The sequence below is a fragment of the Heterodontus francisci genome, chromosome 9, assembly GCF_036365525.1.
Source record: "Heterodontus francisci isolate sHetFra1 chromosome 9, sHetFra1.hap1, whole genome shotgun sequence".
Classification (NCBI taxonomy): domain Eukaryota; kingdom Metazoa; phylum Chordata; class Chondrichthyes; order Heterodontiformes; family Heterodontidae; genus Heterodontus; species Heterodontus francisci.
The window spans coordinates 38,317,644-38,340,757 of record NC_090379.1 but is presented as its reverse complement, the minus strand read 5'-3'; the positions used below and the strand labels follow the sequence as shown (position 1 = coordinate 38,340,757).

Genomic DNA, 23,114 nt, shown 5'->3' with positions numbered 1-23,114 from the left:
TGGTCAGTAAAATGAAAACCCATGGGATACAGGGGAATGTGGCAGGTTGGATCCAGAATTGGCTCAGGGACAGGAAACAAAGGGTAGTAGTTGACAGATGTTTTTGTGAATGGAAAGCTGTTTCCAGTGGTGTTCTACAGGGCTCAGTGTTGGGTCGCATGCTGTTTGTGATATATATTAATGATTTGGACTTAAATGTGGGAGGTATGATTGGGAAATTTGCTGATGACACAAAAATTGACCGTGTAGTAATAGTGAAGAGGATAGCCATAGACTCCAGAATGATGTCAATGGTTTGGTTGAGTGGGCGGGAAAGTGGCAAATGGAATTCAATCCAGAGAAGTGTGAGGGAATGCATTTGGGGAGGGCAAATAAAGTGAGGAAATACACAATAAATGGAAGGATATTGAAAGGGGTAGAAGAAATGAGAGACCTTGCATGTCCACAGGTCCCTGAAGGTGGCAGGACAGGTAGATAAAGTGGTGAAGAAGGCATATGGATTGCTTTCCTTTATTGGCCGAGGTATAGAATACAAAAGCAGGGATGTGATGCTGGAACTATATAAAATGCTGGTTAGGCCACAGCTGGAGTATTGCGTACCGTTCTGGTCACCACATTACAGATAGGACATAATTGCTCTGGAGAGAGTACAGAGGAGATTTAAAAGAATGTTGCCAGGGCTGGAAAGTTGCAGCTATGAGGAAAGATTAGATAGGCTAGGATTGTTTTCCCTGGAACTGAAGAGACTGAGGGGAGACTTAATTGAGGTGTACAAAATTATGAGGGGCCCAGATAGAGTGGACAGGAAGGACCTGTTTCCCCTGGCAGGGAAGTCAGTTACCAGGGGACACAGATTTAAAGTGATTGGTAGAAGGATTAGAGGGGAAATGAGGAACAACATTTTCACCCAGAGGGTGGTGGGTGTCTGGAATTCGCTGCCAGGAATGGTGGTGGTCGCAGAAACCCTCAATTCTTTTAAAAGGTACCTGGACATGCACCTGAAGTGTCATTAGCTGCAAGGCTATAGACCAGGTGCTGGAAGGTGGGATTAGATTGGGCGGCTAGTTTTTTCGGCCGGCACGGACGCGATGTGCTGAATGGCCTCCTCCTGTGCCGTAATTGTGCTATGGTTCTATGATATTGTAAAAATTACTTTTCAAACAATTTTCAAAAACTTTTGTGGCCTTGTCTTCTGCTCCTGTCAGTTTTGATAGATTCTCAGGTCGTATCTTCTATTCACTGCACCACATGCTCTGTCCCTTATACCCATGTTCAAATATGCTGCAGTGCTACACTGGGGCCCACATCATGAGGGAATCCTCTTGCCTTCCCACTTAAATTCTCACCAGGAGAATCACATTAAGTAAGTGGGCACTTTAGGTCGAGGTCAACTGTAAGCACCATCACTTCACCACTGACCATAAAACACAAGATATGGTCAATATATAATCACACTTCAATAACTTTTGTTTTCTCTTTACGTATGCTGATGAGCCTGCTGTGTATTATTAGCAAGTTCTGTTTCGATTACCAGTTAGTTAAGCTATCGCACACATGAAAGTCGCATACACAGGAGAACAAATGGTCATAATCTATCAAGTAAATGGCACTTGGTTGCTCAAAACATTAGTATGAATTCTCAGTAATGTTCAAACTTATGAAATCAAAATTACCCAAAAGAGACCTCAAAAATAAATGGCAAAGGAATTGACACATTTCATTACTTGACATTCATAAGTAATACAATTCCAATCATACATACTTACCCCATGTGCACTGTGGACAGTCCGCACAAGATTAATCCCTTTCCATACATAAATGTCACCATTTAGTGCTCCTGAATAAGTAACCTCATCGCGTGCACAGGCCAGGCACAAAATAGTCTGGAGCTCCCCAGTTTTGCCAAACACACCCCGTTTGGCTGTTAAGGCATTCCCACATAAACTCCAAAACTGGAAAAGAAAAGAAAAATCAACTTCAGGTTTCTAATACAAATACATGTACACAAAAATAAATGTTATTTCCAAATCTATATTTCAATACCTAAGGAGAAAGCAGACTACTTTTTTTATAACTTACATCTGTGTTAAACCTTATAAAAATAAGCAAGAGCAAAATTGATGGCAGAGTATAGAATTTTCCTTCGTAACCAGAAATGAATAACACTCAAATCTTTGCAGTAATACATCGTGTATATTCCCCTCACATTAAAGTTGCATTAAATTACTTATGAACTATTTAGTTTATATCACAAGAGCTGTCTAAGAACAGAATTATACATCTAGTGTAAAACTGATTTCAGAATGATTATGTGGATCAACTTCACAGTTGTTCAGAAGCATGCTCAATATTTAAAAATTATATAAGAAATGATTAAAGTTAAAATTATGAGCCTGTATAGCTTCAACAACTATATAATATAAATTTGGATGTGGGGCAATACTACTGGGAAAATGGTCCAGATGATTTTTTTAAAAAAGAGATGCTATTGGCATTAGAAGGAAAACCGCTGCACATATTTAACTTTTCCATAATATTTTGCTATTTGCATGCAATTTGCCCCTATAAGTTGCTCAAAAAAGTAATATGGCCTGGAAACTACACAAAGCTACAATTTTCCACAGAACCACAGCTGTCAACACAAAGATCCCCTATTAGTATAACCAGGTAGGCCATGGAATTCTCACTGATCCACTTCGGGGGTTACTGTTTGGTCAGGGGGGCGGGGTGCAGGAAGCCAAATCTCCAACTTAATCTCACTCAGAAGCTACTGGAAAGAGCCAAAAAGGTGTCAGACTGCCTCTTTTCTTGTTTTTAAAAGCATTTACAGGTTGTACAAATCTCTATTTTCAGTACTTTCATGTATCTTTCTGGTTTTAAACAGTTAAACATTAGTTAGAGCCAGAGTGGTCTCCTGGACTAGTTTTAATCACCAAAGGGGGACAGAGTAACTTCTCCCACCCCACCCCCCCCACAACAATATTGGCCTCGGTGTTTTTGGGTGGGGTAGGGAGAGCATATTAGGATGCACAGGAATTGCAGTTGTGTGGGACAGGCCGTCTCTGATTTTATGTTTTATAATAATTGTAAAAAAAACATTATGAATCGGTTTTATCCTATGCAAATTTGTGAGATTTTCTGGCTTTGTAACTGATGGGAAAACTCATGGCCATTCCCTGTATTCTCCAATAAGCAGTATATCTTAACAGGTTATTGTTGGACCTGAGGATGCTACCTCACACATGCCAATGAATAAAACACAGGTTTTGATTTTAAGAGAATAGTTTCGATTATAAAAACCATCACCTAACTGAACAGAGAAAAAAAATTGGGGAAGAAGTGTTGGAATGTGTCCCAAGCAACACCTCCAAATGACTGTTGTCATGCTGCTCCCAAGTTCACCTTAATGACACCATTTTTGAAGAAACTACTTTATACAGAGAAACATGAGAAATATAGTGACAGACAGAGGCACTATAATGCAATAATTTTATAAAAATAAGAATGCCAACTAGGAATGATTGCACAACCAAGGTAAATTCTCTTCACCCACTCCAGTGATAAAGGCAGGGTTGCCATACATTTCCCTCTATTTGGTTTGCTACTAAGATGCAAATTTAAAAAAAATCTTACCATGACAGTTATATCTGATGGTAAAAATATGCAGATCAATTGTGATGCTTTAAAATGGACCTAGGAATCCCAAAGAATAGGATGTGTGGTCCCTGGCACATTTAAACACACCTAGCCTATAAAATTTTCTGTCTTGGCAAACATAGGGCTGGATTTTATGCAGGCTGGCTGAAAAGACGGAGGGAACCCCGCCTCAGCATTTTTACTGAACCACCCCCGCCCCCCAGAACGATCCTCCAGTCTTTTGGGGTCAAAGTTTAAGGAGACGGGATCCCCGTCTCTTTAAACATTTAATAGGTACAAGGATCCCTTCCCCAAAAGCTGCTGACCAATCACAGGGCCGGCAGCTCAACAGTATCAGCAGCGCGACTGGGAGTGGTGGCCAATACCGGTACTGCAGATGCCTCGGACGCAGACCTGGAGTTGGAACCCTGGACTCGAGGTAGGTGAGGCGGGGTCACTGGGGCTAGTCCGAAAGGCACCAGTAAAGGGGATGGGGTGGGTGTTCGGTCCCGGGGAGGGGGGTCCCTCTGGGGGCCACAAATTGCCCACAAAGGATGGACCCTGTCCCCCCAAGCCCACAGGGAGGACACCGTTTTCCAAGGCATCCTCCCCGCACAGCCGAGACTCCCCCCACCGCTGGTTGGATCCCAGTGGCAATCTTTCAGATATTTCTTGGCATGATTATGTTTCATAATACCATAATTATTTTAATATACTTGCGCTTTATCATTGCTTGCTTTACCCAAGGCAGGATGACAGAACTGTGTTAAATCCTTTTCACTATTAACCTTCACTCAATATTTTATAAACCTAGGTACTTACTGAAGTACAAAAAAAAATCAGTTTTAATTCATATCAATTTGTTCAAATCTTCATAAAAGACGACCGTGGACATATTAGAAGATTTCTCAACATTACTTTGATCTTTCTTTTTAAGAATAGGAATTGACAATTTAAATAAAGCTAAATGACTTCAGTTTTAGGCACATAGGATGCAACTTTAAACAAAGTGATCATAGACCTCGAAAAACAATATAATGCATCCACTTAACAAATATTTCTCTAGCAATAAAAATTAAGACCATTACAAATTAAATAAGTAATACTATTGATGTAAAATGCCCAAAGGTTCATTCAGGGGTGGAGGAAAGAACAAAAAGACACTGGTTTCTAAATTCTTTGTACATACCTTGATATGTTTTACACCACAGCTGATCATTTTGTTTGGTTGGTGCAAGTCCCAAGAAATATCAAATATCTGCAAGGAAAACAAAATCAGAATTAAAAAAATAAAGTAGCAAATTTACTAAAGAAATCAATACCCACACCATACTTACTAGCATTAAATTTCATCCACTTGTAATTGTCCAATTACTGATTTTATTCTAACTTTTGTAGATCCTTTACTGCTTTGTCAATCTCAACACCCAAACCCACTATTTCAATATTTGTAAAACTGAATAGTTTGAATTTCTGTATCTAAATGAATAATGTAGGTTAGGAACGTCCCAGCATTGAACCAAATAGCATGCTGCTCTTTCCTCCTCTCCCCAAAATTTATTTAAATTTTCTCACATACTTACTTTTTTCTTTTCAACCAATTCTTCATCTTTTAGAGTTTACATTGAACTCCCATTGTTCTTAATTTTAATAGCAACCTTTCATGAGGATCTTCACCAAAGGTTTTGTTTTGCAAATCTAGTCCAGGACATTATATGGTTTGCCACTGTCCACTTGAAATATTGCCTTCTCAAAAAAGTTAAAGCAGTTTGTCAGGCAGTTTTCCCTTATAAAGCACCAGCTATTATTCGAGTACTCCAATTTGCTGCTTCCTTGATGATCCTCTTACTGTTCAAGGCAACAGTGAGTCATGCACACTTACTGTTATAGTGCTGTTATACTTTCCTACTATTGTGTTTATCATCTGCAATTATGCTTACTTGTAGTTCCCTCTTTTCCCCTCCTAGCATGTTTTAACATGCTTTTAGCTTCCTTTAATCTTCCCATTAGATCCTCAGCAGATTATATGAAGTTCATTTCATTTTTTTTAAATTCACTTCACAAATTGTTTTGTTAATATAGCCATACTATTTTCATTTATCCTTCTTATTTCATGAAGGATTCAGTCCTACCTCTTATTAAGCTGCCATTACATAAAAAGTCTCCTAGCTATTTTAGCTCTTCCAGATGATTTCAGTAGTTTTTTTCCCCCTTCCTGCAGGATCTATTTGTTTTCTTTCCCAATGTACACCCTCTCCATTTCTATTTGATCCTATACTTTATGTTGTATTCATCCACATCTACTGTGGTATGGCATGTTCTGGTTATTCCTTTAACTTCATAAGTTTGCTCCAACAATGTGGAAACAGGATTGTGCAATGAAAATTCTAATGCCATTTACAGGGATGCCAAGGAAACATTCAAAGAAAGCTATGCGTAGGACTAGGAAATTGGCCCAAGCAGATCTCCTAAATGCAAAACAACAAATTGCCATCATCTTCCCAAATTAAATGATCTCAAGCAATGGGATGTCGTCTGGGATTGGAAGATGGTCACCAGCATTGAAATAAACATTACTATATACAAAACAGTACACAGGGGCTCTTCTGTGCCAAGACAATAAGTCATAACTATTTTAATGGTTCTTAAAACTTTCCTGAGTGTGACAGACTTCCCTTAATAAAACTTTGACGTTTGGAACTCAACTCATCAACAATCAGGCTATCAACTGTATCCATTCTTGGGAAGGGTGCCATGAACTCATGGGAGAAGCATTTGGATTACAAAAAAATTCAGGAGCGATGACCCTCAAGGCTGCAATTCTGAGATAAGCCTCAAAACTGGAAGCTTCAACTTTCTAGATGTTTGCCCTAACTGGGCTCCAATTAACTCTTGGACACACACATTGTTTGAACAGGATAGATGTAATGGTGGAGAATTGGTACTGAAAAACTCAAGGGCCTGATGAAATACACCATAGGCTGATGAAATAAAACTAGGACATAACAGAGGCTCTGCTCATGATTGTTCAACCCATAAGTAAGCAAAATATGCTTTTGGAACGAAGAGTAGAGAATGTTACAACTTTGTTGAAGCTTGGGAAAAATGATAATCTGCATCTATAGACCAGTTAATCCAACATCAATTGTGGGTAAACTCTTTAAATTCATAATTTGAGATAAAATCATGGGTTAATTAAGGATCACCAGCATGACTTTGTTAAAGGCAAATTGCACTTAACAAGTTTGAGATTTTTAAAAATTAATCAAATGGATAAAAGGAATGCAACTAAGTGCACATTAATTTTCAGAACATGTGTGATAAGTCATCTCACAAGATGCATAGGATGGAAGTTTGATTTAATGGATGGAAACCAAAGTTAGGGTAAATGAGTATTGCTTGGATTGGAAAATGTTTAAAAGTGGTGTATCCAGAGTCAGTGGGCGGCACAGTGGCACAGTGGTTAGCACCGCAGCCTCACAGCTCCAGCGACCCGGGTTCAATTCTGGGTACTGCCTGTGTGGAGTTTACAAGTTCTCCCTGTTTCTGCGTGGGTTTCCTCCGGGTGCTCCAGTTTCCTCCCACATGCCAAAAGACTTGCAGGCTGGTAGGTAAATTGGCCATTATAAATTGCCCCTAGTATAGGTAGGTGGTAGGGAAATATAGGGACAGGTGGGGATGTGGTAGGAATATGGGATTAGTGTAGGATTAGTATAAATGGGTGGTTGATGGTCGGCACAGACTCGGTGGGCCGAAGGGCCTGTTTCAGTGCTGTATCTCTAAACTAAACTAAACAGTACTAGGCCCACTTCCGTTGTTTGGCATACTCAGATTTGGACAGACGAAGCACAATCACAAAATCGGTGGATAACGTAAAAGTAGGGGTTCTCATAAACTGTGAAGGGGCTTGGAAGTGACTTCTGATAGACAGACAGGTGCCAGATGCAATTTAATGTGCATATGTGTGAGGTAATAGATTTTTGGATGAAAAGCAAGGAATGATAGATATTAATGGGTGTGGACAAATAGATCCCATAGGGGTTCAAATAGACAATTTCCTGAAAATAAACACAGGTATTTAAATTCATAAAAAGCTAATTTTGTGTTTCATAATTAGGGGTAGAGTACAAAAGTTAAGGAGGAATGATAAATCTGTACAAAACTTTGGTCAGGGCATTGTTAGAGTAATGTCTGCAGTTTTGGGTACCCTGTTATAGAAAGGGCATTAATGCCATATAGCATTGATTTACCAAGATAATGCCAGGGGTGGGAATTTTTTTAAAAAATTCATTCTTAGGATGCAAGCATCATTGACAAGGCCAGCATTTATTGCCCATCCCTAACTGACCTTGTGCAGGTGGTGGTGAGATACCTTCTTGAGCCACTGCAGTCCATGTGCTGTAGGAACATCATCGTGCTCTAAGGGAGTTCCAGGAATTTGACCCAGCAACAGGGAAGGAATGGCAATATAGTTCCAAGTCAGGATGGAGGGGAACTTGCAGGTGGTGGTATTCCCATGAGTCTACTGCCCTCGTCCTTCTAGATGGTAGAAGTCGTGGGTTTGTAAGGTGCTGTCGAAGGAGCATTGGCGAGTTGCTGCAGCGCATCTTGTCGATGATACACACTGCTGCCACTGTGCACCAGCGTTGGAGGGAGTGAATGTTTAAGGTGGTTGATGAGGTGCCGATCAAGCGGGCTGCTTTGAGACTGGAGATACTGACACTATTTCCTTCGAAGCAGAGAAAGCTGAGGGGAGATTAAAGAGAGATTTTTAAAATTATGAAGGGTTATTTGGTCATTATCACATTTCTGTTTATGGGATCTTACTGTGTTCAAATTATCTGCTGCATTTCCTACATTACAAACAGTGAATACTTTTTTTTTAAAGTACTTCATTGGCTGTAAAGCACTTTGGGATGTTCTGAGGATGGGTGAAAGGTGCTATATAAATGCAAGACTTTCTTTTTATTTTGATGGAATGTGCAGGGAAAGATACATTTTTTTAGTTGGTGGGTCAATAACAAGAGATTATAAATGTATATAGAATCACTAAAGGAATGAGGAGAGCCGTTAGGAGAAATTTATTTATACAAAGACCTGTTGAAACATTGAATGTTTTGCCAGAGTGTAGTTGAGGCAGAGACATTGCATCTTCTATGGGAAAACTGGATAAATATTTGAAGCAGAGGAAGATACAAGGTTATGGAGACACAGTGCACAAGACAGTGGGATTAATTTTCAATTGCTCTGGCAAACAGCCGGCATAGACATCATGGCCTTCTGTATAGTAAAGGTCTATGGTTCAATCACAGAAAATAAAAAAGATATTACTTTATACTGTCAATACCTGCCACTCTAAAAGTACAGAAGCCTTGAATATATGTGGAAGTACACATTTTTCAGTGCCAAGTACTCTCACAATTATTCAGATCGTATACTGAAGCAACGTGCACCTCTCAAATTTTAATGGCTATTTAGGGGCCTAACATTGGGAATTTTTATTTATCTTTGCAAAAATAGCAGGAATGGCCTCAAAACCAGAACTCTATAGCAAATTATGTAAAAACTTCAACTCAAATTGGCTGCCTTACCCAGTTATCTGTGCTGATCGTAAACTGTAGGCCACTAGAAGCCCAATTTTCACCTATTCAAAACTCAATCATTTACACAGAGTTAAAATTTTGGCCCTAGGAAACCCAACACTTACTATGAATTTTAAAATAAGCATTGGTTGAAGCTAAGTGGTACAAGGTGTTATGGCTTCTGCAGAACAGCTTCTAGAGGCTACCAGTAAACCCTGCATAACAATTAACTGATTTTGTAATGCTGGTTAAGAATTCATTTCCTACTGTGTCCTCGAGGAGATGGTGCTAATGGCCCCTTCCCAAGAAATAATGGTGTAGTACAAAACATGCTTATTAATCTAGCTGACATAGTTCAATAGCACACCTTCAGGAATCCAACATGATTCATCATGGGAAAGATCTTCATGCTATTGTTGCAAGTGGACTTCATATCTTTCTTCTGTAAGCAATTGTGAATACAGGAGTGAAATAAATCTGTGATCATCAGTACCCATTACCGAGCTCCAAAGAATTGGGGTCAGAGCACTGACAAGCCAGATATAAAATGACTCAGTAATTCCTATGCCAACAAAATATTATATTATTCAGACTATGGAATTTTAGACATCATCTAGTAAACACTTCCATAAAAGAGAACCTTGCCTGCAAAAGCAAAATAATTTTTTACAGTGTCAGCATTGACTCAATGATAGCACTCACCTCTGAGTCAGACTACTGTGCATCAAGCCCTACTCAATACTTGAGCACACAGTCTGGGTTGCCACTTCAGTGCAGTACAGGTGCAGTCTTTAGGATGAGATGTTAAGTCAAGACCCAGTCTGCCTATCAACTGGATATAAAGATTCCATGGCACTATTCTAAGAGACAAATGGAGTTCTCCCAGTGCTAATCCTTCAACCAACACCATTAAAAACTGAATACCTGGTCTTTGGTCTCTTTGTTGCTTTTGGTGCATCACTGCACAAATGGGCTGCTGCATTTGACTGTATTACAACAGAGAATACATTTTAAAAGTATTTCATTGGTTGTGAAGCGTATTGGGATGTCCCAAAGACAGTATATAAATTCAAGTTCTTTCTTCTTGCTTTTTAGTGCTTGTGTGTGGATCAATTCAATTCACTGATGGTGTATCTGGAGCATCTGGAGTTTAGCTTGTAATATACACATAACAAGAGAAAAAAATACACCTGCTCAGGATCATGTGCATTTGGATAAATTTTATGAAACCCAACCAGCTGTTTTTTAAAATTGCAACGAGAAATCATTTACAAACTGTAAAACTGCACTGCATCAGATTGTTTGTCGCACTGAAAGGCAGAAATCTTATGAATCCCTTCCCACATCACCACAGTGCAATATTTATATAGTCTACTCCTCTTAATTCAGGTACATAATTCAACCTACCACTTTAGAAATCATTGAATGATACAGCACAGAAGGAGGCCATTCAGCCCATCGTGTCTCTGAAGTAGATGTATTCAATTAGTCCAATTCCTTTGCTCTTTCCCCATAGTCTTGTAAATGTTTTCCCTTCAAGCATTTACCCAATTCCCTTCTGGAAGCAAATTCAATCATAACTTTCACCACCCTTTCAGGTTATGTATTCCAGATCAAAAGAACTCGCAGAGTAAAAAATGTTTTCCCCATGTCGCTTCTGGCTCTTTTTTCAGTCACCTTAAAATCGTGTTTCTTTGGTTACCAATCCTTCTGCCACTAGAAACAGTTCCTCCTTATTTACTCCATCAAAACTAGTCATGATCTAGAACATGTCTATCAAATCTCCCCTCAACATTCTCTGCTCTGAGAGCAACCCCAGCTTCTCCAATCTCATCACATAACTGAAGTCCCTCATCCCTGGTACCATTCCAGTAAATCTTTTCTGCACCCTCTCTAAGACCTTGACATCCTCCTAAAGTGTGGTGCCCAGATTTAGACACAGTGGGCTGGATTTTACCAGCCCCTCAATGCTGTGGATGGTAGCGGGGAGGCCCGTAAAATACTTGCGGGAGAAGCCAACCATAACCCATGACGCCGAGAAGGCCCCGTCGCATATTTCCACCAGCAGTGAGGCCTCAGTGCGACCCCCCCCACCACCGTCGCCAAGCAGCAGGGCCTTCATTTCAACATTAAAATGCATTAAAATAAATGTTAATGAACTTACCTGAACTGGGCAGCCGTCCCACGGCGATATTACCGGCCAGCCGCAACTCACACGCCTTCGGAACTCCAAATGGAGTTCCGAGGCGAGACTGGTGGGAAGGGGGCAGGAGTGCAGATTTCAGGGTGGTAGGGGTGGGTGAGTGTGGAAAACACATTTTATTGGTTGGGGGGATGGTGGGAAGGGGTTGAAGGGAAAATGTCACGAGGTTGGAGGAGGGGAAAGTTCGCAATGGCAATAGATTTTATTCAGGGTTGGTGGCCCTAAAACAGACATTGAAGGGGTTTGAAGGGGCCTCCAGGTTTCAATAAAATTTTATTAACAAACGTGCACAAATTCCCCTTTAAATATTACAATTTCATCTAAGGGCTTGAAGCCCTTTAAAAATGATGCCAGCGTCTGCGCGGTGGCGCCAGACGCCGTTGCTGGGTGTACGGTGGCCGCCCCCTCTACATGATCAGGGGTGGCCACTCTGCCCCCCTCCATTTAAATCAGCCCCCGTGAGAAATATTGTGGGGGCTCTGTGGCAGCACTTCCGTGTCAGAAATCACTTCACAATTGCTTAGTTCAAATTATTGTATAATTTACATTTTTAAGCACAAGCCTTTAGAATTGTCAGGAGTAGATTATTAACTCTAACTTTCCATTTAAAGGAAAGGTATCCCTAGATTATTGCTCCAGAAATCTGCAGGATCTTTAACTAATGCTACTCTGTAACCCACTAAGAGATGTGCAAGTGTAGACCAGAATCACTCCTGATTATCTCCTTCTTTTTTTGGGAAAGAACTTCATTATGTTCTCCTTGGTCAAGTTCAAGACCCCAACCATTTATGTAGTCAGAGTATACTTTGGTAAATCAATGCATGATTTTCTGCCAACATTTCTAAAGTTCTTTATTTAAATAGGTGAAACTTAATTGTATGGTTTATCAAGCACCCACTATTATCCTCTGAAAGTTCTGGCATAGCATTTATTAAGGAAAGACATACAGAGACAGTTACCCTATCCGTGTGTCCTGGCGCAATAGCTAAAACTCTTCCTTTCTTCCAATCCCAAACACAAATGGTGTTTTTGGAATCCAGACCAATAGATACCAAACGCTGTGAAGAGGGAAAGAATAGAAATTAAGAAAACTTCTCATTTTTCTATTGGATAACAAAGTTTAATAAATCTCCCCTCCCACACAGTCCCTTCTTAATAACGCCATCTTTTACACAGGATCTGTAGTAACTCAAATCTACTATGACTAGCCAGGAAAAACTGTGGACTTCTGTTTTCCATCCAGAGGGGAATGTTCCTTTACTGAGAAGTATTCCATAAAGTCAGCTTATAATTCATAAGCTTAAAAATAACTAATTTGAACAGTATTTGGTATTAGCATGAAACCTTGTAATTTACTATTCAAAATCTAACACTAGATTTATTGAATACTGCAATACAACACAGAAAATATTTACAAACACTAAAGCAAAATACTGCGGATGCTGGAAATTTGAAACATAAAAAAAAATTGCAAGAGATTGCAAGGCACGCAGCATCTGTGATGAGAAAATCAGAGTTAGCGTTCCAAAGTTCACAACCTGAAACATTAACTCTGTTTTTCTCTCCACAGAAAATATCTATATGTTTAATCATATGGAAATACTTTTCCTCCACAATTTCACACATTTCATATTATTTTAGATCTTATCCAAAGAACTACTCACAGTATTTAAATTTGATTTTTTTTGTATCCACTTGAGAAGTGGAGCATAGATCATGGTAACAGGATCCACAATATACTATAGGCATTTACAGTGACAGGATTTGGCAAATCAATGAAACTAAACCATTTGTACCCTACACCATGAGAGACAGACTCTTTATACAATCGCTATAGATAATAAGCCGTCAAGAGTCTGGCTATTGCAGTTTCTGTCCTTGGAAAAGGGAATGTAGTCGTGTCCTGGGGACACATTGTGATGAAACATAGGTTTTTTTCTTTTGGGCCTCCTTATCTCGGGAGACAATGGATACGCGCCTGGAGGTGGTCAGTGGAACATAGGTATAATAGGCTTAATTATGTAGAATTTAGATATAATTAATACAGGATACCTTTTGGAATTAAAGATTGAATAAATGATCAATTTTCAAGACTCACTGAAATTCCCTTTTAAGGGCAAAGTTAAAAATCCATTAACACCACTATTACAATAGAATGTGAACCAGAAACACCTTTTAAGTTAAAAATCCATTCCAAGGTCTTTGCTGCAATGGAATTAGAAGATGAAACACACTGAGACATCCTATGTGGCGTCAGTACTTACAGCTATAAACTTAATTAGTTAATACTGTTAGTAACATAGACAGACTGACTCAAGAGGATGGTACAAGGTACCATCATAAAAAGACAATTACAGATGATAAATTACAAAATGAAATGGTATTTACAAAAACAGATGCCAAGTAAACCCAATTACAAACATTTTGGCCAGATAAAAGCTCACAACTTCAAAAGAAAGGAATTTCCAGCATAATTAAGTGGGAATGGTAGCTAATGATATTACCGTATATGGATATCAAAAACACACACAGAAAGGTAACGCCTACATTATAAAAGATGAAATGATAGATTAGAAACAGTATAAACATGAGAGTTTTGAATCAAAAAAACAGAAGTATTGAATTCCTCATCAGTGCTTCTCAACCTATGGCTGACTGCATGACAATAGAATTCTGCTCTTAACTGAGAATGTTTTGTCTTGTTAAGCAGGAAGCCTTCCTCGGGGAATTTAAGGTAAAAGTTTACTTAAAATTTTAATGGATATTCGAAGATATTTTGCTGTAACATTGACAAGGTTGAACTTTTGGATTCTATTTTAGAAATAAGATTATGTTTTATATCTCTTAGTAATCTTTGATATTGTAGTATATTTAGCCACTTAAAGTATATTGCATGTTCAACTCTTTAATAAATATATAAAAGTTAATAAATTGTCTCACGTAGCATTCTGTATACAACTACAAGAACCCCTCTCTGTACCTCCTTAAGTGGGGAGATACTCATTGAATAGAGTTTCCCAGACCCTTATAATATCTGGGATATTTATGACTTAGCTATAATTATTTTTAAAAGGCTATCTGAAAGATAGTAATATTCTCTGTTAGTTTTCTTTCTTTGAGGGAAGTTCAGTTCTTCAGAACCAAACAAGTGTCAGTACAAATCTGTCTAGCTTGAACTTAATTAAGGAAGACTCATAGGGATGTATGCTTCATTTGGTTTAGTCCCAATAAGGGGTTAAAGTCATAAATCACTTCAACATCAGAAACATAAGTGGATAGTCTCCTGAGTGACAAAGAAAAGGTTTAATCTCAAAGCACAGAGCACAATAATGGAGTAAAGAGTCAAAGAATCTTATCCATTATGGCCAAATTGTGTTCAGAGAGTTCCAACATCAAGTGTCAAGACATAAATGATTAGGAGGCGTTGCTGATGAAATTAACCACTGTGATGTCCACAAATGCACAAATCAGTTGGTACATGTTAAAAGTACATAAAGATAAATTACATAAAAGACTAGAAAAACTAACTGCCCTGAATTCCAATTCCAAAGACCAAAAGGTACAATATCCTTTAATTGGGATTTCAACCAAGTTGAGACGCAACCATGACTAAGATCAGAGATGGTGATGGTTAGCTCCAATTTATTCTTCAATTTGTGGCTCCACTGCCTGAAATTCAACTGAAGCTGGGTTTTACTACACAAGGTGTGACAAAAGAAAACATTTGGCTGACAACAAATGCAGGAAATTGAACTCAACAGGTTTCATTCATATTGCTTTGATTAGACCTAAATCATAAGAAATATGTTTTAAAAAAATAGTATTGGACATCTCTCCGAATATCAGAACTGTCCTGGAAATTGGAAAAGGATGAAGATTGTTTAGCTCTTTGTATATCTAGTATAATTGTGGCAACCAGTGCCAATCTTGGAAACATACACAGACAGACACAACTACCAGTCGGAAGCCATATTGCAGTTGGATAGCAATCATACAGGAACTGTGAACTGCCTTCCAGTTTCAAGAAAGTTAACAGATACTTTGAACAACACTTGAATCAAAGTGTCGACTATCAGTAATCTATTTCAACGGTATGAGAAAAACAGTGATGGCTGGAGAGGGGAAAAAACTTGAGCTATACCTAGAGAGGTGCTGGTGATGTGGCATAGCAAAAAAGGCAGATGGCCAATGTCATTACATTGACTTATACTTATTTCTAAACTGATATGCAGGATGAATTAATGAACATAATTCATTGCACACAGGCAATGACCAGACTTTGAGGCGGCTCCATTAAAGACTAAACAAAGCAAGTTAATCTAACAAAGTTATGAGCACAATATCAACTCTATAAAAATGTAAATATTTAATTCATAAAAGATATAATTTTATTAGTATTGGGACGTGTGAACATCATACAGTTTCTTTCACCAGTTAACATCAATCTAAAGTTCTGAAAATCCATTTTACTACACAAACATTTAACATGGAACAAACTAACAAAATCAAACTAGCATACAGTTTACTTACCTGGCCATCATGATCAAAGGCCAAGCAGGCTATTCCATGCGTGTGCACATCTTTCAGAATGGATATTGTCTGCACATTGTAGGTGTCCCACACACATATATGTGGCTCCTTTCCCACCTGTCCTGTAGCAACTAAAGTTCGTTCCGGGTGCAGTGCTAAGCTGTGGGTGGTACAGAAAGTTAACTTTAAAAAAAAATGTAATTCAAAACAGCAGCTGTCATGTCTATGCATGCAAGTGATACGGCTACAGCATTGCTAGAAATGTTCATTTGCATCGGGTTCCCAAAAGAGATTTTGTCTGATTAGTTGGCTATTTTTGTGTCTCAGTCTCCCAATTATGGCAACCATGTCAATTAAAAAAAAAATTTCTGATCTATGCTATGCCATACCATTCTCAGATGAAGAGTCTGCTAGAGGGATTTAATGACATGCAGACACACATGTGCTAAGTCACGAGTATGATGGAATACTCCCCACTTGCCTGCTTGTGTGCAGCTCAACACCATCCAGGACAAAGCAGCCTGCTTGATTGACACCCCAAGCATCACCTTAAACAATCACTACCTCCACGAAGGGCAATTCGGGATGGTCAATAAATGTTGGCCTTGCCAGCGATGCTCACATCCCATGAAAGAAAAAAGATAAACTAGTATGCCAAGCAGAGGCCAAGGGCTGAGATAGAATATTGACACTTTTACTGTTTTTTTACAGAGTGGTATTTCAAGCGACTCTGGAATTCCCGCCATTTGAATTGCTATATGTGGCCCATTAACACTAATCAGAAAAGCATGATCTGGAAATGCTATTGAGGAGAATGGAAATGTAGTAGAATATGCGCTTAAATTGAGAGGTGACTTAATGAGATTTTGTACCAAGCTGCCAGTCATCCTTCCTAATCAACCCCTTTCCAACTCAGTGTCCACCTTCTTTAGGCTTATTTGAGTAAAGCCTTAGGATGTTTGTTACATTTAAGGCACTATATTAATTCAAGTGGCTTTAATATGACTCGAAGACTCTATCAAGCTTTGGGAGGCAACGAATGGAACACTGACATTGAATAAATCTGGGGACACAATTCTGACTGCAACTGGTACTTCCTTACATATTGATTTGATTTTAAAAAGGACTGCTACAAAAGAATAGATAAAAATACTGCACTTTTGTCATAGACACATTCATTGTAGTCCTCTCAAAGAATCAGATAACACTAATTCATTCAAACTATATTATCTAGTTTATATATTGTTACAACCAAGGTGGGAGTGATGCACTGTTAATTCAGTCCCAGTACTCCACAGGTCACAGCATATTAGTAAAGTTTCCTACCTACTGGAAAATAGCTAAATTAAGCACTTTATTTATCCCCCAGAATAAAGCATGCCAAACCAGGTTTCGTTAAACAACAACAAAATTAACTATTTATTAATAAACTATTTTAAATGATAAAGATAAATCTATATGTATGAAAAGATTTTATAACTTCTTATTCTTCCTAACCCTCATGCACACACATACATTCAAAAACCAACGGTTAACCAGTTTTAAAATGATGTTTTAAATTAGAACTGTTTCTTAGGAATAATAAAATAACTGGATAACTTCTGGTAGGATATTTCCAGATCGGTGCGATGTCCCAGAGTCAAATAGTCAGATGCCACTCGAAGTCACTCCAGGTGAGTTTGATGAACAGTCTGTAATGGGTAGGTATTCATGGCAATTCATCTGCAGCAGGCGTCACACATATCTTTTAGCAAAAGATGTAGCAACTGGTCTGCTTGGATTTTAGTAGCAGTCTAACAATAGAAACTTTCTTGAGATTCCAGGATCTCCCAGAAACACAAAAGGCAACAGGACTCACTCTTGAGGCAGAGATTCATGAGACTGGAGGCAACAGCAATCTGCCACACCCGAAACACAAGGCTTCCTTTCTCCAAACCAGTATTCCTCCACAGAGTGTAGCGACTCCTCTTTTCCTGGGTCTTTTCTCTCCTTTCAGGCAGAACACAGCCCCAACTCAAATGTAAGATTCCTTTTTAACAAGAGAGACAAGCCTTCCTTTCAGGGGGAGGTCTTTTTCTGGTCTGCAAACACAGGTCTCCAGCAGCAACCAGCTTTTTAACCTAAAAGTGAAACTAAACTTTCAACAACCAAATCACAAGACAATCATAAATCTTTCTGGTTGCTTGGATACAAGTTTTAAAGCCAAGTCAGCATTCAGTGTTCACAGAAAGTCCTTTTCTCAGGCACACAGACCTCTCAGTTTAAAAAAACCCTGTGACAATATAAATAGTAAGCTTTCATCTGGTTTCCAGGTAATCTAAGTGTTTTGTTTTGAAAATCCATTCTGAAGTACAATACTTCTACTTATATAGTGCCTTTTCTCATTGAAACCTCTCAAAATGTTTCATAAAGCAAATTTATTGGAGGTAGTGACTATTATGCAGACAAGCACAGCAGCCATTCTACACCAGCTATATCTCAAACATACAGCAGTAAAAAATTAGTTAATATCTACAGAATGTTGGCCCGAGAACTCCCTGCTATTTTTGAAAAATGCCATGGGCATTATAATATATAACTAAACAGGCAAACTTGAAACAGTTTAACATGTCACTTGACATTTGGCACCTTGAGCACTTCCTTATATTACACTGGGGTAAGTTTTCAGTATGTGCTCAAATCCTGGTATTGGGATCAAACTCGCAACCTTCTCAAGTTTATGTATTTCCATTTACCAATTTATGCCATACCCATTTTTAGATCCAGCTGGCTAATTTGACAGGTCCAGATATTCCCCATTGAATAAAGTGGTGGCATTTAATATAGACTTTGTTTAGAATACTCTTATGAAGTTAAGTACCTATTGCTGGTGAGAAAGATTCTCAGTTTAGGCATTCACAGGTCCCATGTTCAATATTCAAGACATCCAGTAAGCTCAAAAGCTAGAACCCAATCTCACTGTCCAAATAACATTTCCTCAGTTTATTTGGAGTTACAAGTAGGATTAGTCTTTCACACACTGATCTTGTGAATTATCTTTCCAGAAGCTGCCACAAAATGTATCTCTGATAACCTTATCTGCTGCTGAATGAGTCTAATGTGGCAATCCACAAGGGAATGAGTCTATTGTGGAAACCCAAAAGGTGTTGAACAAGAGGAAAATAATATATCAACATTGGTACTATACATCAAGAGCAGGTGCGGTTCCAGAATAAGTCCCTATTATTTACCCCCACTATATCGAGGCTGCTCATTAATATTTTCCAATTGGTGCTGATGTACAGTGTTGAGGATTTTTTTTGCATTAAAACTAAGGATTCTGTGTTTTTAAAAACTGAAAAAGGATTTCAGTGGACATTGAGACATCTGGAAATAACTATATTTTGGATGTGTTGAAAGGAAGTTCAACAAAAGCTGAATTGGTAAACAAGGACTGGAATACAGGTAACTTCAAGGAAACCAGCAAAAGGGGAGGGGGGGGGGTTTGACCTCAGAGCTACCCTCTGTTATGACAAGAGAGAATTTATGACTGGGCATGTGACCTGTTTCAGGAAGGTTTTGTTTTCAGTTTGGAACTTTAAAAAGCCAGTGAGCATGGACAAAAAGAAGGCATTTGAAATTTGATTTTGACTTGCCTGGAGATCAGAAGACCCAGAAAAAGTAATATCTCTCTGTAAATAATCCCTGCATCAAGTGTGATTCCTGTTGCCTGCTCCAGGTTTAAGAAATCCTGAATGTTGGAAGAAACCCTTTACTGCTATACTGCTGCTGTAAGATCGAAGAAGATCCTTGTTGCTGAACACCAGATGGAAGAGCTTGTGTGAAGCCTTCTACTGTTGAAGTTCTTTGAATGCTTACCCATCACAGACTGTTCATCAACCTCGCCTAGAAAGAATTCGAGTGGCATCCAACAGTTCGACTGTGAGACACCTCACCAAACCAAAGAACTTCCTTCCAGATCATGACAGACTAAGTTTTTTTTATTATTCCTTTCATTCCTATGAAACAGCTGCAAACCAAAATCCTTTTTAACCCCTGTTAACCATTTTTTGAATGTATGTGCATGAGGGCTAGGAAAAATAAGGAGCTTTAATATCTCAATTTGTATATAAATTTACACATTATTAACTAAGACTTGGTTTTATAATATACTGTTAATTATTTTGTTGTTGATTAAAGAAATCTGCTTGGTGTGCTTTATTCAGGGACAAACAGAATATCTAATTGGCTGTTTTGGTAACTGGGAAAATTTATTGATATGCTGTGATCTGTGGAGAAGCGGGACTGAATTAACAGTGCACTCCTCCCGCTTCAGTCTTAACATATTAATTGGCGGCTCTTGTCGGGATTAAATCCAATGCCGATAATGTTTAATTGTAAGGGGAGTAATAATAATTGAAAGAGGAAATAAAAGAACTAGGTTTCTTGTGTAATAGGGTAAAGCCTACACCATTGGAATGTCTGCAGCAGTTGCTGAAACTTTTCTGGGGAAGGAGAATGTATCCCTCAGTGACTTGCAACTCTTAACGAAGGTTAAATTAAAGGATTTGGCAGCACAATTGGGGTTAGAATTGAAATCAGGTGCTAAAAAAGCAGAGATAATGGAAGTAATAACTCAACATTTGAAACTGAAAGAAGAAGATAACAGTAAGGTGGTGCAGTTGAATTAGCTAAAATTCAATTACAACTGAAACAACTTGAGCAGGAACAAGAAATGGGAAAACTTAGGCTTCAACAGGAAACAGAAACAGAAATAGCAATAAGAAAACTAGAGGCTGAAAAAGAATTGTAAAAACTTGAATTTTTAAAAGAGGAAAGGGAAAAAGAGAGAGTATTTCAGAAAGAAACTGAAAGAGAAGCAAGGGAATTCAAATTAAGACAGGTGGAACTAAGATGAAAGGATGATCTTGACTCCAGGGAAAACTCTGGTCAGGAAGAATCAGAATCCAGCCCAGGACCCAGCGAAAAGCTGTTAAATTTATACAAGCTTTCCCTAAGTTTGAGGAAAGGGATGTAAAGGCATTTTCCATTTCTTTTGAAAAAATAGCCAAACAAATGAAATGGCCAAAGGAAAGCTGGACACTGCTTATGCAAAGCAGGTTGATGGGTAGAGCTCATAAAAATTAAGCCATGCTTTCTGCAGATTATGAGATGGCAAAAAAGGCTATTCTCACTGCGTATGAGTTAATCCCTGAAGCTTACCGACTGAAGTTTCGGAACTTCCAGAGATTGGCTGGGCAGACTTATGTAGAATTTGAGAGGGTAAAGCAAACTAATTTTGATCATTGGATATGGGCAGTAAAGATGGAAGCCACATAAGAAAACCTTAGAGAACTGATTCTCCTGGAAGAGTTTAAAAATTCACTCTCTCCAGTAGTGAGAACTCATGTAGAGAATGAAACCTTTCTCCACAAGCAGTGGAAATCACTGATGATTTTGAGCTTATGTATAAGCTTATGTCCGTCACCCCCACAAACCCAAGAAGGAGTGGGAAAGTGAAAGGAAGGCAAGTAGCTGGGAACAAGAAGGGTCAGCTGGGAATTCCCCAAGATCCCCTCCTCAGGCCAGAAAGGAAGGTGCTGAGGGTGGAAGTGAGATCCACAAGTTGAAGTGTTAACATTGTCAGAAGGTGGGACATCTTCGTTCAAAATACTGGAAGTTGCAAGGTAAACCCATGGGACTTATTGGGGTACACAAAGCTAATGCAGAGAAAGGGGCTCTGACTGAGAGTACAGCAGATCAGGCTGTAGCTTTGACGGCAGCTGTAAAACCAGATACAAAAACCAATGTGAATGTACAGGTTGAGAATAAGATACCATTAAAGTTATAGGGAATTCTTGTCGAAAGGAAACGTAACTCCTTACCTCTCAAGTGAGGCAGGAAAACCTGTTGTTATACTTAGAGATACAGGAGCATCCCAAACTCTTTTGCTGGGGAAAGGTATAACATTTCCACCAGAGAGTGCACTGAATGTTAAAATTTTAGTTAATGGTATTGGCGGGGAGTATATACCCGTATCTTTGTAACGAGTGCACCTAGAATGTGACTTAATGTCTGGGATGGTAATTGTAGGAGCTGTCCATAGTTTGCAAGTAGATGGAATTGACCTATTCCTAGGGAATGATTTGGCCGGAGCAAAAGTATTAGTTTCTCCCATAGTCACAGAGAAACCAAGTGAAGTTAAAGAAACAGAACAATTACAGGAATAGGTTCCGGGAATATCTCCTTTGTGTGTAGTAACCCGAGCAATGGTTAAACAAGTTAAACATGAGGGCGGCACAGTGGCGCAGTGGTTAGCACCGCAGTCTCACAGCTCCAGCGACCCGGGTTCAATTCTGGGTACTGCCTGTGCGGAGTTTGCAAGTTCTCCCTGTGACTGCGTGGGTTTTCGCCAGGTACTCCGGTTTCCTCCCACAGCCAAAGACTTGCAGGTTGATAGGTAAATTGACCATTATAAATTGCCCCGAGTATAGGTAGGTGGTAGGGGAATATAGAGAAGGTGGGGATGTGGTAGGAAAATGGGATTAGTGTAGGTTTAGTATAAAGGGGTGGTTGATGGTCGGCACAGACTCGGTGCGCCGAAGGGCCTGTTTCAGTGCTGTATCTCTAAATAAATAAATAAATAAATAAAAGTTCCATTGTCGGAGGTAAAATTGGTACCACAGACAGACAGCTGAATATCTGAAACTTTCCTTGGGAATTTAGATAATCCAAATTAGATGTTTAACAAATCTTCTTTACTCACAGCACAACAAGCTGACCCAGAGTTAAATAAAATGGCACAATCAGCTCTGACAGAAGCTAAGGCAAAAGAAGTTCCAGAAGGCTATTATGTTAAAGTTGGGGTTCTGATGAGGAAGTGGAGACCGCCTCACAGACCTGTGGATGAAGAATGGACGGTTATTTAACAGGTCGTGGTACCACCTAAGTATCGCCGGGAATTATTAAGGTTAGCACATGAAATTCCTTTAGCATGACATATGGAGATCTGGAAGACGAAATCACATATAAGTAGAATGTTTTCGTGACAGTTTCTTGGAGCAATACATTGTATAATGTATTTCGGAGATATGGGTAGAGCAGGGGCAGGAATGGATGTTGCAGGTTCTGGAATTTAGATGATTCAGTAAGAACAGAGAAGATGGTAAAAGAGGGGGGGGTGT

The 23,114-nt window shown here is 39.0% G+C and overlaps 1 protein-coding gene across 6 annotated transcripts in view; it reads right to left on the bottom strand.

Annotated features, from left to right (window-relative positions):
* eml5 (EMAP like 5) overlaps positions 1 to 23,114 on the bottom strand; it is a 223,144-nt gene that overhangs the window by 177,858 nt on the left and 22,172 nt on the right. For all 6 annotated transcript variants that reach the window (XM_068038838.1, XM_068038839.1, XM_068038837.1 and 3 more), the window contains exons 2-5: positions 15,952 to 16,111; positions 12,381 to 12,479; positions 4,826 to 4,894; positions 1,767 to 1,952 (exon numbers count right to left, since the gene is read on the bottom strand). In XM_068038838.1, coding sequence (XP_067894939.1) covers positions 1,767 to 1,952; positions 4,826 to 4,894; positions 12,381 to 12,479; positions 15,952 to 16,111 — 514 coding nt within the window. The remainder of the gene's footprint in view (positions 1 to 1,766; positions 1,953 to 4,825; positions 4,895 to 12,380; positions 12,480 to 15,951; positions 16,112 to 23,114) is intronic.